The sequence below is a fragment of the Neodiprion lecontei genome, chromosome 5 (assembly GCF_021901455.1).
Source record: "Neodiprion lecontei isolate iyNeoLeco1 chromosome 5, iyNeoLeco1.1, whole genome shotgun sequence".
Lineage (NCBI taxonomy): Eukaryota > Metazoa > Arthropoda > Insecta > Hymenoptera > Diprionidae > Neodiprion > Neodiprion lecontei.
Genome location: NC_060264.1, coordinates 35,649,364 through 35,661,607, shown reverse-complemented (window position 1 = coordinate 35,661,607; position 12,244 = coordinate 35,649,364). Strand labels below are relative to the sequence as shown.

The following is a 12,244-nucleotide window of genomic DNA, read 5'->3' as shown; positions in this document are numbered from 1 at the left end:
TCTTTCATCAATGAATTACCCCTTTAAACCTTTGAAGGATTTTTATTTTTCTTCTTTTACTCGTACTGGAAAATAACCGTTTTATCAGTTGTGTCACCTTATGTTAATCGCCAAGGTGCGAAATGATCTACGCTGAAAGGCGAAATCATAGAAGACCGTCCAGCGATTCACAAATTAGGTAGAGCTTCGCGAGGGCAAAAGAACTGTCTTTGACACGTAATCACCTGTTCCAGACGTGCAGCGCCAACGGTTTTCCCCAAACAGCTCTCTACTGGCTGAAGGATGGTCAGCCTCTACGCACCGGCACCAGAGTAAAGGCCCTCTCCAGGGAAAGGATATCGGTTACATCAGTGGCGCGGGAAGACCGCGGAATGTATCAATGCTTTGTTCGCAATGAACACGAAATGGCGCAGGGGATAGCTGAGCTACGACTCGGAGGTGAGTGAGCGAGTGTTTTTCTTGTTTTTTTATATCAGACGGAGGATTCCTTTATCGAGAGACATTGAAAGGTGAAGAATTATATGAAAATTCAATCTGACGTGATCCCACAACGTTTGTGAAGGCCTCAAACAAGTATTTCTAACGAGGCAATAACATGGCAGTATTGTTTTATGGTCGGGTGGGAAGGACACCCTTCTATTTGCTCGGTGACAGAGGATCGACCCTCCTTTATTCAGCCACTGTCACGTTTCACGGACAGACTTCGCTCTGCTTGTTTTTGTTCGACAAGGGCCAATTGTCTTGGTACGTTAATCAAAACCCTTCGGCTTCGGCACAAGATTCTCGGGTAGGCTGTTGTTTATGAAACGAACCTCACAGAAGGTTTTCCAGAATTACATTATTTTGGGGCAGATCGTTAACGATACCTCAGACTTCGAAGACAGTTTTGTTTTTGCCTGCATTTCGACAACCTTACCATTTGCAGAGAGTAGAACTTCGCCCGTTCTCATTGGCGTTCGAACTTTCTCGACATTGCTTAAATCGCGAGACATTATTAGCCATTTTCTTACGATTCAGTTCAACTCGTGCCCCAAAAATAGTATATTGTGTATCAAGGAGGCCAACTCAGTCTTTTCGGGCCGAGCGTAAGTTTGCAACACGACTCATTTTAGTAAATAAAAGTAAGTAAATATGTAATATTGCAAATACGCGAGGCGAAAAGACCGTTTCTTCTTTGTTGCACACGATTCTTCATGTAGCAATGGTATGTAACGCGTTTTTCACAAAGCACGAAATTGAGGCTAGGGTCGCACAATGTCAGATTTGCTTGCGACAGCACATGCGCGCAGTACAGAAAAGTCCACTTTTAATTCCTAGGAGATGAGCGCATGCGCATTTGCAGACTCAGTCTACCGTCATAGCAACGGGTACTTTGTGTATGGAAAACACGCATGAAAAAACGCGTGAAACATACTCGGATTGTATAAAATACTTTTCTATTCCTACCTTCAGAAAGCAAGGTTAAATGTTTTGTTTGAAAGTGAAGATTTGTACACTCAATATAGTTTACAATTTTCTTCACCTAATCTTTAAATAGTTTTATTGGCCTGGCGAGCGATTTCTTATTTTCACTTTGGAACGCTAGTCAACGTGAGATAATTATGAATTCTAAAAACCGTACCAGCTTCCCAGGATTTTTTCTGACATTGCAATAAACATATACCAAATCCTCTGATATTTCTCATCTTTCCTTGCTTTTCGGAGTTCGAACTTTGCTTCGGGAAGACAAGGTATCCACGGTTCGTCTACCCCTCAATCGATTACGTCGTCTGACAGATTCGAACTTCTTTGTCTGCGGATGATAGCGTTTCGAAGACAGCTTAGGCTCCGTCAATTCTGTTTTGCCGTGGAAACCTTGACAGTTTAGGCTCGCACTTAGACCCAGAACAGCTCGCTTGGATCGAGACTTTGAATACTTCAAAATAAATATTAAAGCATAAGGAGTCGGACATGGAAGATGAGGCGAAATATTCCGGTATGAAATTGTAAAACTCTGCTAATGGCTTTACTTTTCAGCTTACTCTTTTTAATATCACTCATCATTATCCAGTCCGCAGAAAATCTCTTACGAGCATCATTCATCACTCGCCACAAGTGCCCAACTCATTATACTGCAAGATTAAACGAACAATGAAACTGGCGAGGTATTAACGTCAATAGCCACGTACTTCTAGCTCCACAAAAGACTGGGTGAAATAAACAATTGTTCTTCGTAATGCGCGTGCTTTTAGGTTTTCAGTTAGTAATGTGGACCACGGGTTGCAGCGGCTGTGTTGCGAACCTAGAGTTATTTCGTCTCGGTCACCAGTATTATCAAGCCTTTATTATTCTCTCGAAGTTCATTGAATAGCACAACAACTATTAACCAGCATCCACCGCCATCTGATCACTTTCGCAAGTTTGGTTGTTCAATAATTTGCAGAAATGCAATCTCATCTACGTCCCGCAGCGCTAAATAATTTGTGGCAACTCTGTTCAAGCTTTCCCGCTTTTGGCGAAACGTACTACAAAGTACAAGAGATTATAACTTTCGACTATCTTTACTCTGAGCTAAGAACAATGGGGGACCTTCCGATTAAAGCCCGACTGGTCAAACCCGTCTTAGGATTTCAAAACTTTCTCAATTCTGTTGGCTTTCTCAGCAGCAAGGGATTTCATGGTTCACTACCTCACCGGTAGCATCACTTCAACTCGGAGGGTTGTGTGCACGAATATGTGCTTACATTCTCGACTCCAATCATAGCCAATGATCCCAATCACAACTGACATTGTTAGGGTACGCGAGACTTCTACGCCCGAACCGTAAAGCCATGCTGATTAGCCACTTCTCACCGCGGAATGAGCCCTCCCATCAACAATCGCTAAGGCTACGTGATCTCTGAGCTGATAGCTGCACCTCGTACAACCCACTAGATGAAGCCGTCAGCAAAGCGATACGATAGTTGAGTCCCTAAATTTGCATAGGTTAACTAGGCGGCGGGCTTATTGATGCCCGCGACTTTCGCATCCAAGGCAAAGCCCATTCTAACCCCGCGGCAACTCCACCACCGATTACCGAGAAAATGATCCCAAGTCGAGGTTATTCTGTCCCATTGGAGGGAGTAGAATTTTCCCATCATCCGGGGTCGCGAAAAGAGTCTATACTTTTCTCTCGTTTCGTTCTCTGGTCCTGAATATCATCCTGCCGCTTCGATGTTTGAATTTATGCCTGTACATTGATTTCTCGACTCGTTGTTTTGTTCAGACATCGATCTGATCATTTTGAAGGTAGTTTCTTGGGAGTTTTCTTGGTATCATCAATCAGTCAATGAGTTGAAACTTAAAATAACATTAAATGATTAACAAAAAACAATACTTTATACAAGTGGAAAGATAGAATATTAGATTTAGCGCCGAAAGTAAGAAGAATGACAAAAAATATTCCTAAAAGGAACGAATAACCGAGACACAAGAGAAAAACGATGCGTGGACTTATATTTATTTAAGCATGGAGCAGCTTAGAGCCGATTTAGGAATACATTGTGGTTAAGGTACAAATCAATATGCACGCCGGGTCGTCCTCTATAAGGACAAGTTAAACAAAACTGTTTTAAATTTTTTAACAGTGAATCTAAAACAGCAGAACTTATCAAATGGGATGAAAAGACGACGAATTATTTGTCGGGTTCTTTAGGACTCATTTCTTTATCTGAAATTAACTAGAAGCTAGAAAATTTGCGAGCGCAAAGCAGTTGTCGCCCGTTAAAAGTCAGAGAGCCGGCAAGAGGGAGCAGCGATGATAAGTAATTGAACCTTGATAGAGACAACTCGGTTTTACTATAATTCTGGGGAAATTAAACATGATCCGATCACTGCCGTGCGACAAAACTGATCCGGTCTTACTGTTGGCAGAAATTTCGCCGCAGCTGGTCAACAGCTTTATCGAGCAGACGATGCAGCCTGGTCCATCGGTGTCGTTGAAGTGCAGCGCAGCCGGAAACCCGACGCCGCAGATATCGTGGCGCCTCGACGGTTTTCCTTTGCCGCAAAACGACCGGCTTCTGATCGGGCAATACGTCACTGTGTACGGCGACGTAATCTCCCACGTAAACATTTCCTCGGTTAAACCGGAAGACGGGGGTGAATATGAATGCACGGCAAGCAGCCGGGCAGGAGAAGCCAGCAACGCGGCGAGACTCAACATTTACGGTGAAAAATTAACTCAATTCCAAACCGAAATACGGAATGGCACTTCGGGGTGATCATTGATTTAGAGTTCTCGATTCGGCAAAAAAATTTTCACTCGATAAATGCACGCCCGACCGTGTCTCGTTATCTGCTCGGTGCAGCTGCATTCTCACGCTGTTGGTTAAAACTAGCTTGGAAAATAGATAATAGAGAGGGAATAACACGGGAATACGCTTTTTCAATTCCGTAGGTTTACCGTACATCCGACCGATGCCCGCAGTTTCAGCAGTCGCTGGAAAACAACTGCATATCAAATGCCCCGTGGCGGGTTATCCGATTGATTCAATTGTCTGGGAGAAAGGTAAGAGAGCATACGCTAAGCACACGTCATGCATCACTTCCTTCCTTTCTGCTGCTGCGCGAAATGCTGATAGTATCGGTGTTTGAAATTTCTCCTCGGTGGTCAATATATTTGCATACTTTTTCACAATGGTTTCTGCATGGGTTTCTCTAAACGACATTTTTCCCCCATTAATTACGATTGTTCATGATTCTAATATCTTGACAAATAATTCACAAGCAATATAAATTACAAAATAATTTGGCCATTTCTCACAGACGGAGTCAGGCTGCCCACGAATATGCGGCAACGAATTGGTAACGGATCTTTATTGGTTGAAACTGTCCAAAAAAACGCTGATCAAGGCACCTACACTTGCACAGCAAAAAACAAGCACAACTTTACATCGCAGAGAGCGGTGGATGTTCGTGTTCTTGGTAAGTTTTTCTAATCCACAACTCTGTTAAATAACAATAATCACCGAGTAGGAGAGAAAATTTTATTCCAGAGAATACCTATCTTACAATCAATGAACTTAGTAATGCGCGATAAAAGTTTTCAATATTCAATCTGCGCTTCATAATTCAAATCCCTTCAATTTCACACCTCGAATGAGAATTCCTTGGATATTGCAGAATTATTAGAGTGGGTATTAAAATTGTACTGGGAAATAAATTATGAACAAGGTAAATTTACACAAACGTGAAGTCAATGTTCGTAGTGACCAAAATTTATACTGGGACGTAACTGAGTAATACTCACGTTTATCAATGTTAATCAACGTATAGCAACATCGATTCGATCATCTTTAGGATTTTCAATAACGCAGAAGGCATTCAGAATGTCCGAAGATAAATTATGAAAATTTTTGACATTTCAAACGCGAAATTCTTTCCCCTTGATGAGTTTTGATTATCAGAAATGGTGCGTCTTACCTACGAATTCTTGACACTCCTGATGACAAAGCTTTCATTAATTATCGGAGTGACTGGAAATACCTTTCAACTTCGCTCGGGAAAATATTCGAGCTATGGATCGACTAATTACAAATTCAGCTAACAGATCACCATCGACGTAATTGAGAGTATTGAAACTTCAGGTCTGTTAAAGGGATCGCATCCGGTAGAAGTGAATCAGGAAGAACCGTCCCTTTGCTACAATTCATAACGCGGCATTGTATCCATACGCTCAGGGACAACCGGGATATTTATATGATTCGCGAAGGGTTCGGACCGATAAAAGCTGGGTTGAAACCTCTCGCCAGAATAGACATGTGAAGCATACATTTTGTCGCCCCTAAACATTATTTTCCTACTAAAATTGTCAGTCTCTCGATAATCGTGTGTTCATCGTCAAGCTTTCATTTTCGAAATTAACGACGCAAGCGCAGTGAAATTTATGCGCATGTATGTGCATAATATAACGCTTCACCTGTCGTTGGATGTACCAACTACTAAGGGAATGCTATTCCCAAGATAAAAAAGGATAAAGGAAAGAAAGAAAACACCGATCGAAAAAATATCCAAGCACAGAGCACAGCGATTCACTGCACCGCTCAAGCACTGCCCTCCTTGCACGCGTTTAAGCACCACTCTTTTCAGCTCTGCAACATCGTCAAGTTCTCTGGAATCGGGTTGCTTTCCGGTTGCGCTGCAAACACGCGCCTTTGTTTCATTGATGGATTTTCCGAACGTTCCAGGGAACTAGAACGATCTATATATATATATATCTATATATATATATATATACACCTACTAATCCAAATCACTCGAGCTGTCTATCGCAAATGATTCAGTCAAAAGTTGATTCTGTTTACACGAACCTGAAATTCCCCTTCATCAACGATTCCCGGTAAAGGTAGAGAAAAATAAAAATGCGTTCCGACGCCTAATCAACTATCCATCTACTGGACGATATTGGTGGTGTGAATCTTTCAAAACTTTGAAATAACCTGATTGACTTATACTGTTACCAATGTTGGAACTTCAGTGAATCCAAGAGCACCGTAATCATACTGATGCATGCAATACATATCAACTCTGAGTGCTATTATCAAGTTGAAAAACGTGGTGAGAATGGGGAATTCCATATTCATGCAAATGGAAAACGAGACCGAAAATCTTTAAGCTGAAGGCTAAGGGCTGAAAGTTAAAAGCTTGCAAGAACCATTCTCACTCTCATCCGACCCATCGATTGATCCAGCAACCAATTTACCACTACTTCATCTGCACTTCTCACTCGCTGTTGTACGTTCCGATTACAAGACAGGAAGAAAAAGGCCACAGAGTGTCGAACCACCTAAACAATTCTCCTTAAAACATTTTATCTTCAATTCACGCTTGCAGCTACAATGAAAAATACCTACCTCTCTCCAGCATTCGCAATTCTTGATGTCTCTAAAGATGTGCAGGTTCAGTGCTACCACATAAGTACGAATTAGAATTGAAACATTTTTTTACAAGGAAGGTATCCCAAGTCGATCTTTCCAATTTGATCTCTTTGGTAGTATGTTATAGTAGACAAAAAACTAAGCGACTCGTATTTTTTTTTTTATCTGCCATTAAACATTTTAAGGGGGTGAAACCATCCTACAAAGTAAGGCATGTCATGGGGTAATTTGACAGTGTTTCTTTGTTTTTCGTCTAATTGAGAAAATTACAGTTTTCACTTTCCATTATGAGAAAATTGTTTTAGTTGGATTGGTTAAAAAAAAAATTATGTTCTTGTCGGTGAAACTGCCAAATCGCCCCTTGACATGCCTTACCTTGGAGGTTGGTCTAACCCTCTTTAACTGACCTTCCTTGCGAGTGAATTACTATTTGAAAAGAATATCGTAATCTAGGTAAAAAAACGAAAGAAGTGACAGTGACCTCTTTGAGTACCTGAACAAGTTGGCAAGTAAGAAATATCGGAACGTGCATCGAGCAGTGATCAGCATCAATCGTATAATCGTGATATCATGATTGGCCTTCTGCGAGGTTCGCGTATGTGTACCTATCTCATCATACACACACATGTGTCTTCTGTCCGTACCGCTTTGATATGGAATGCGACCTGTTTTGTATTATTCTTTCAGTGCCACCTAAAATCACACCTTTCAGTTTCGGTCGCGATTTAAACGTAGGAGACCGAACTAGCGTTCAGTGCGTTGTAGCGACGGGCGACCTTCCGCTCACGTTCACGTGGCTCAAAGATAACGCATCGATTGAAGCGTCTTTGGAACTGCCATCCAAGAAAGGCGAATCCCCGGTCGAACGGACCGGCAAAACGATCACCGTACGACAATTCGACGAGTTTAACAGCGCCTTGAGCATTGGAAAGATCGCCCCCGTTCACAATGGCACCTATACCTGTCGTGTAGCAAATGACGCTGCTACAGTCGCACATTCCGCACTCCTCAACGTCAACGGTAAAAAACCGTTGGTGTTTCTCAAGCACCAACCTCATTCTTCACATTCTTTTCTGATCTGGCCACGAGTTTATAGATCGTGGAAAAACGAATTGTGGAAGCGACAGGATTAGTTCGCAGCAATGCGATTATCCGAAGAATTCATATCCAACCACCTCGTGATGAAATTCCTGGGTTAATTTCTTGCTGGGAACTTTTCTTGGCGAACAAGACACGAGGGCAGAGAATGAATTGAACAATTGAACTTGAAAACATTGCACGTTTAAACGATCATTCGAATCGCGTCAGTTTCAAATGGATTTCGATTTCGAATTACTGATACTGACGCGATTTTTGGATCTTTTATCTTCATATAACTAACTTATGAATTTTCTTATTATCAACTACTAATTCCCCATCCTGCACGCTAATCTCTTTTGCACGCTGATTGCACGCTTATGACATTATTCTACTGTATACATAAATACCTTAATACTTGCTCAAAACTCTTACTTACTGGAACTTGGAACTTATTGCCATTGTATTTTTTCATCCGTTGGAATATATAAACATTCTTAGCACACGTTGTGCCTGACGTTCATCGCTCACACGTTGTATATTTGACATTCATCGAAGAATTTCACCATACTGATTAATTGACCTCACCGTTAATAATTGATATTACGTTTATTGAAAATCTGTACATGATGTTGAGAATACGATTGAGTTATTTTCGTTCATATATCTTACCGCATTATAATATACATATCATACACGTATTGTGTGTACACGTCATCATACCTATACTCCCAAGTAGTAGGACATTTTTGAAATTTTCTTATCCATGAATTATCATATTTGGAAACTATAATATATACCCGTATATATATATATATACGTATATATATATATATATATATATATATATACGTATAAATACAATATTCTCTTTGTGTTGTGTCGTATTTTCGACCTGAACCAGTTTCTTTTTACCTTGATCCCGGTGGATGAGATTCGTCCTCAGCGCAGAGGTTAAAAATTAACGGATCTCTCCGTCTGACCGCATCGATCAGAGTACAAAGTGATCTAGGTACTGGTCGGTAGAGTAAATCGTTAGCTACATATATTATTTACTTCAATACTTTTTTGTATCTTGTTATGAACTTGTACTGCGTTTGGTAACGTTGAAACATCAACAACACGAGTAGTGTGATCGAGAAGTGAATTCCACCGGTAAGTAACACGTCTGCAACGTAAGGCAGTTACGAAAATCACAATATCACCATGTACATGTACACGTACACGCACACCGAGACTCCAGGAGGTGATTTAGGGATCTTTCTAATTGAGACCGTGAATTGTAGGGCCTTAGAAAGAATAAGTAGGCAAATAACCGCGAGAAAGTTACGCGGTGTATCCAACTACCTACCTTCTTGCAAAGACGCGGACGCGTCCAAGGTTCATACAATGCCATCACTGCTACTACCCTTATAGTTCCACCGAGGATTTCGCCGTTTTATTTCGAGGATGGGGTCACTGAAGGTATGAGGACACAGCTGATGTGCACTACTAGCCAGGGCGATCAACCGTTCAACGTATCTTGGCTGATGGACAACAGGCCAATTCAGAATGGTCAAATTGGGCTCTCCGCCGAGCAGGGCTCGTCGGTTGCCTCATCCGCACCTAGCAGCATTCAGATAAGCGACTATCCACCATTTTCAAGCATACTGACGATTAATAGCGTCACTGCGAGTCACAGCGGAAACTACACCTGTCAAATCAGAAACGCTGCGGGTATCGCTGAACATTTTGCAAGCCTCTTCGTCACCGGTGGGTCACCAAACCCGTCCAGCATTTTGCTAGCTCTAAGATCTTAGTCTTAAACCATCAGCGATCGGCCCGAGCTTGTGTGGCAGGAGAACCTTGAATCAATGAAAGGACAAGAATTTTGGTATTAGAAAATATTCAAGCTTTGTTCGTCTTCATTCGATAAAGGCCATTTTGGCAATTTGGCTGATATTCTTTTCCTTTCTTGGCGACACGTCGAACTCTGCGCCTTAAAGCTACACCACGAATAGCACTGAACCGAGTGAAGAATGTTAGGAAACTGCGTTTTCACATCCTGGCAAAGTTAAGCACCAGACCAACATGATGCACGTGGCACAATCACACGTAAAAACCAACACACATTGTACATACATAAATACTGCGGAAAATCCAATTTCAAACTAGTGTTACACAGTTTGATAAACAAATTATCATAATCGTTCATTTGGTTATACATAATAATAGGTAGTGCATGCTAAAACACTTGGATAATAACTGTTTACTTAATGTATTGTTCGAGATTATTAATATCATTATTATATAGTCATATATAGTGACAGTTTAACATCCATTACATTTTATACTCATTCTACTTTACGTAATTAGTACATTTACTTAGATAGTTCCGTAGTACATGTACAGATAAAATGACTTACGTTGATTGTGAGTAACACTCGTGGCAAAACAATCGTAATTTACAATTCAGACGATACAGTACACAATATTCACACACAGTTGGAAAAAATGTAGGTAATTTTGACACACTCGCCATAGCTATAAAGAATCACATTTCGATGATTCTGTCCGATGTCTAAAACTTTTTACGCGTTTTGCGAAAGCGTTGGAGTGAAAACGGAATACATTTTTTCCGACAACCTGCCATTAACCGATGTAAGACTGTCCAGCATGGAATTCGATAAAGCCCATCAAACAAACAGGATGACGATGAATGCGATATTATGTTATCTTAGTACAGTTTTAAAACTCATTTTCTTTAATACAATCAGAAATGACGGTGTTTTTTTTGATACCAATCGATGGCGCAGTTCAAGAGAATAGGAATGTGACCAATATTGAGAATCAACAACGAACTTTAATATACGAATCACGAACCGCGAATTCCATTTCAATTTGCTTTGATCTCCGACAACTACGCTGTCCAATAAATATTACTATCCGGTCCGTCGTGTATAATGTTCCGTATTCGTCTGACACAATGCGTCAATTAACGTAGTGGAAATGATGAACTTGGTATGAAGGCACGGCCCGTCGGCAGCAGGACTTGTATGCGGGTCACGATAGATAATACAGGATTGTCCAAGTGATTCTGTATAAATATCAATTGAAAATTAATTAATTTCACGTGCCTATGCAAAGTATCAAGTTGCACGAGTATTCGCAATGTGTGCACATATGTCGGATCGATAGTATTTTCACATTTAGCGAATAATTGAACACCTGTTGACCTCTTTCTCATGCTTTACTGAAAACCGAGCAGTCAGAATAATATACTCAATTTTCTCCCAACTTTCTACACTGGAAATATTCTAATTGTAAATGTGGCGACTCTTTTGGTTTACAGCACCGCGTCCGCGGATTTTCTCGATCCTATGCGCTCCACGCGTGAAATGACCTGAATATAAGCCATAATGAAAATTCATCGTCAATCCCGACACTGTCGACATTAAACCTACACATGAAACACGCACACCATGAGCTCAATATACGATAATGCATGGAATTCTCGGTACGATATCACGTTACGTCTAGCTACCGTAGAATGAGTAATGAGCAAGTTTAAATACGTTGACGAAGCTCTAGCGTAGTGTGCCGCAGGTAGGCGGCAAGTTACTCAGAATCAGATATATACGAACAGAGGTACAGGCACAGGCTCAGTGAAATATTCTGAGGCTGTATCTGTGCGTCTGTGATCACGAGGTGTTCCAATTCCGCGTGTAATTTTCGCGCACCGCTGATGTTTACCCGGGCTAAAACGAAAGGCCCGAGGGCATGCCGCTATAGATTCACACGAGAGCACGATAGCTACGGATAAATCACTGTACACGGGGAAAATTAGTATATAATTTGAAATTGTTATTACCGTTTATAATTAACGAACATCCTGCAGGAATTGCCTTGTTTCACTTGAGGATGTAAACAAAGCCACGGCCAACATCAATCTTTTATTTATTTCCACGATATGGCTCTCTGCTTTTCATTTTGTTCGCTCTTTTCTACTGTACAGAATTCAATTTTCATTCTTTGTCAGTGTACCGTCACTGAAAATAAATGTAACGCTAATTGACGCCGTTGAAGTGACCAGTTAATAACGTTAATCGGACTTAAATATCCAATAAAGATACAGTCGACCTAGCATTCGGTAACATTTTATAATACATGGTAGCCTGGCACGAATTTTGGAACACCCGTTTTTGTTTCTTTACGATATATAAGAAATACGATTACCGAATGGCAATTATACTTCTGCGTGAAATCCCGGAAGTAAAATTGGCATTTAGTGT

The 12,244-nt window shown here is 40.9% G+C and overlaps 1 protein-coding gene across 11 annotated transcripts in view; it reads left to right on the top strand.

Annotated features, from left to right (window-relative positions):
- LOC107217302 (Down syndrome cell adhesion molecule-like protein Dscam2) overlaps nt 1-12,244 on the top strand; it is a 50,310-nt gene that overhangs the window by 30,475 nt on the left and 7,591 nt on the right. For 9 of the 11 annotated variants that reach the window (XM_015654788.2, XM_046740350.1, XM_046740353.1 and 6 more), the window contains 5 exons: nt 234-438; nt 3,892-4,188; nt 4,418-4,528; nt 4,786-4,944; nt 9,390-9,725. In XM_015654788.2, the coding sequence (XP_015510274.2) occupies nt 234-438; nt 3,892-4,188; nt 4,418-4,528; nt 4,786-4,944; nt 9,390-9,725 (1,108 nt within the window). Of the gene's footprint in view, nt 1-233; nt 439-3,891; nt 4,189-4,417; nt 4,529-4,785; nt 4,945-7,583; nt 7,917-9,389; nt 9,726-12,244 lie in introns of all 11 variants that reach the window. The other 2 variants (XM_046740349.1, XM_046740351.1) reach the window with 2 other exon arrangements.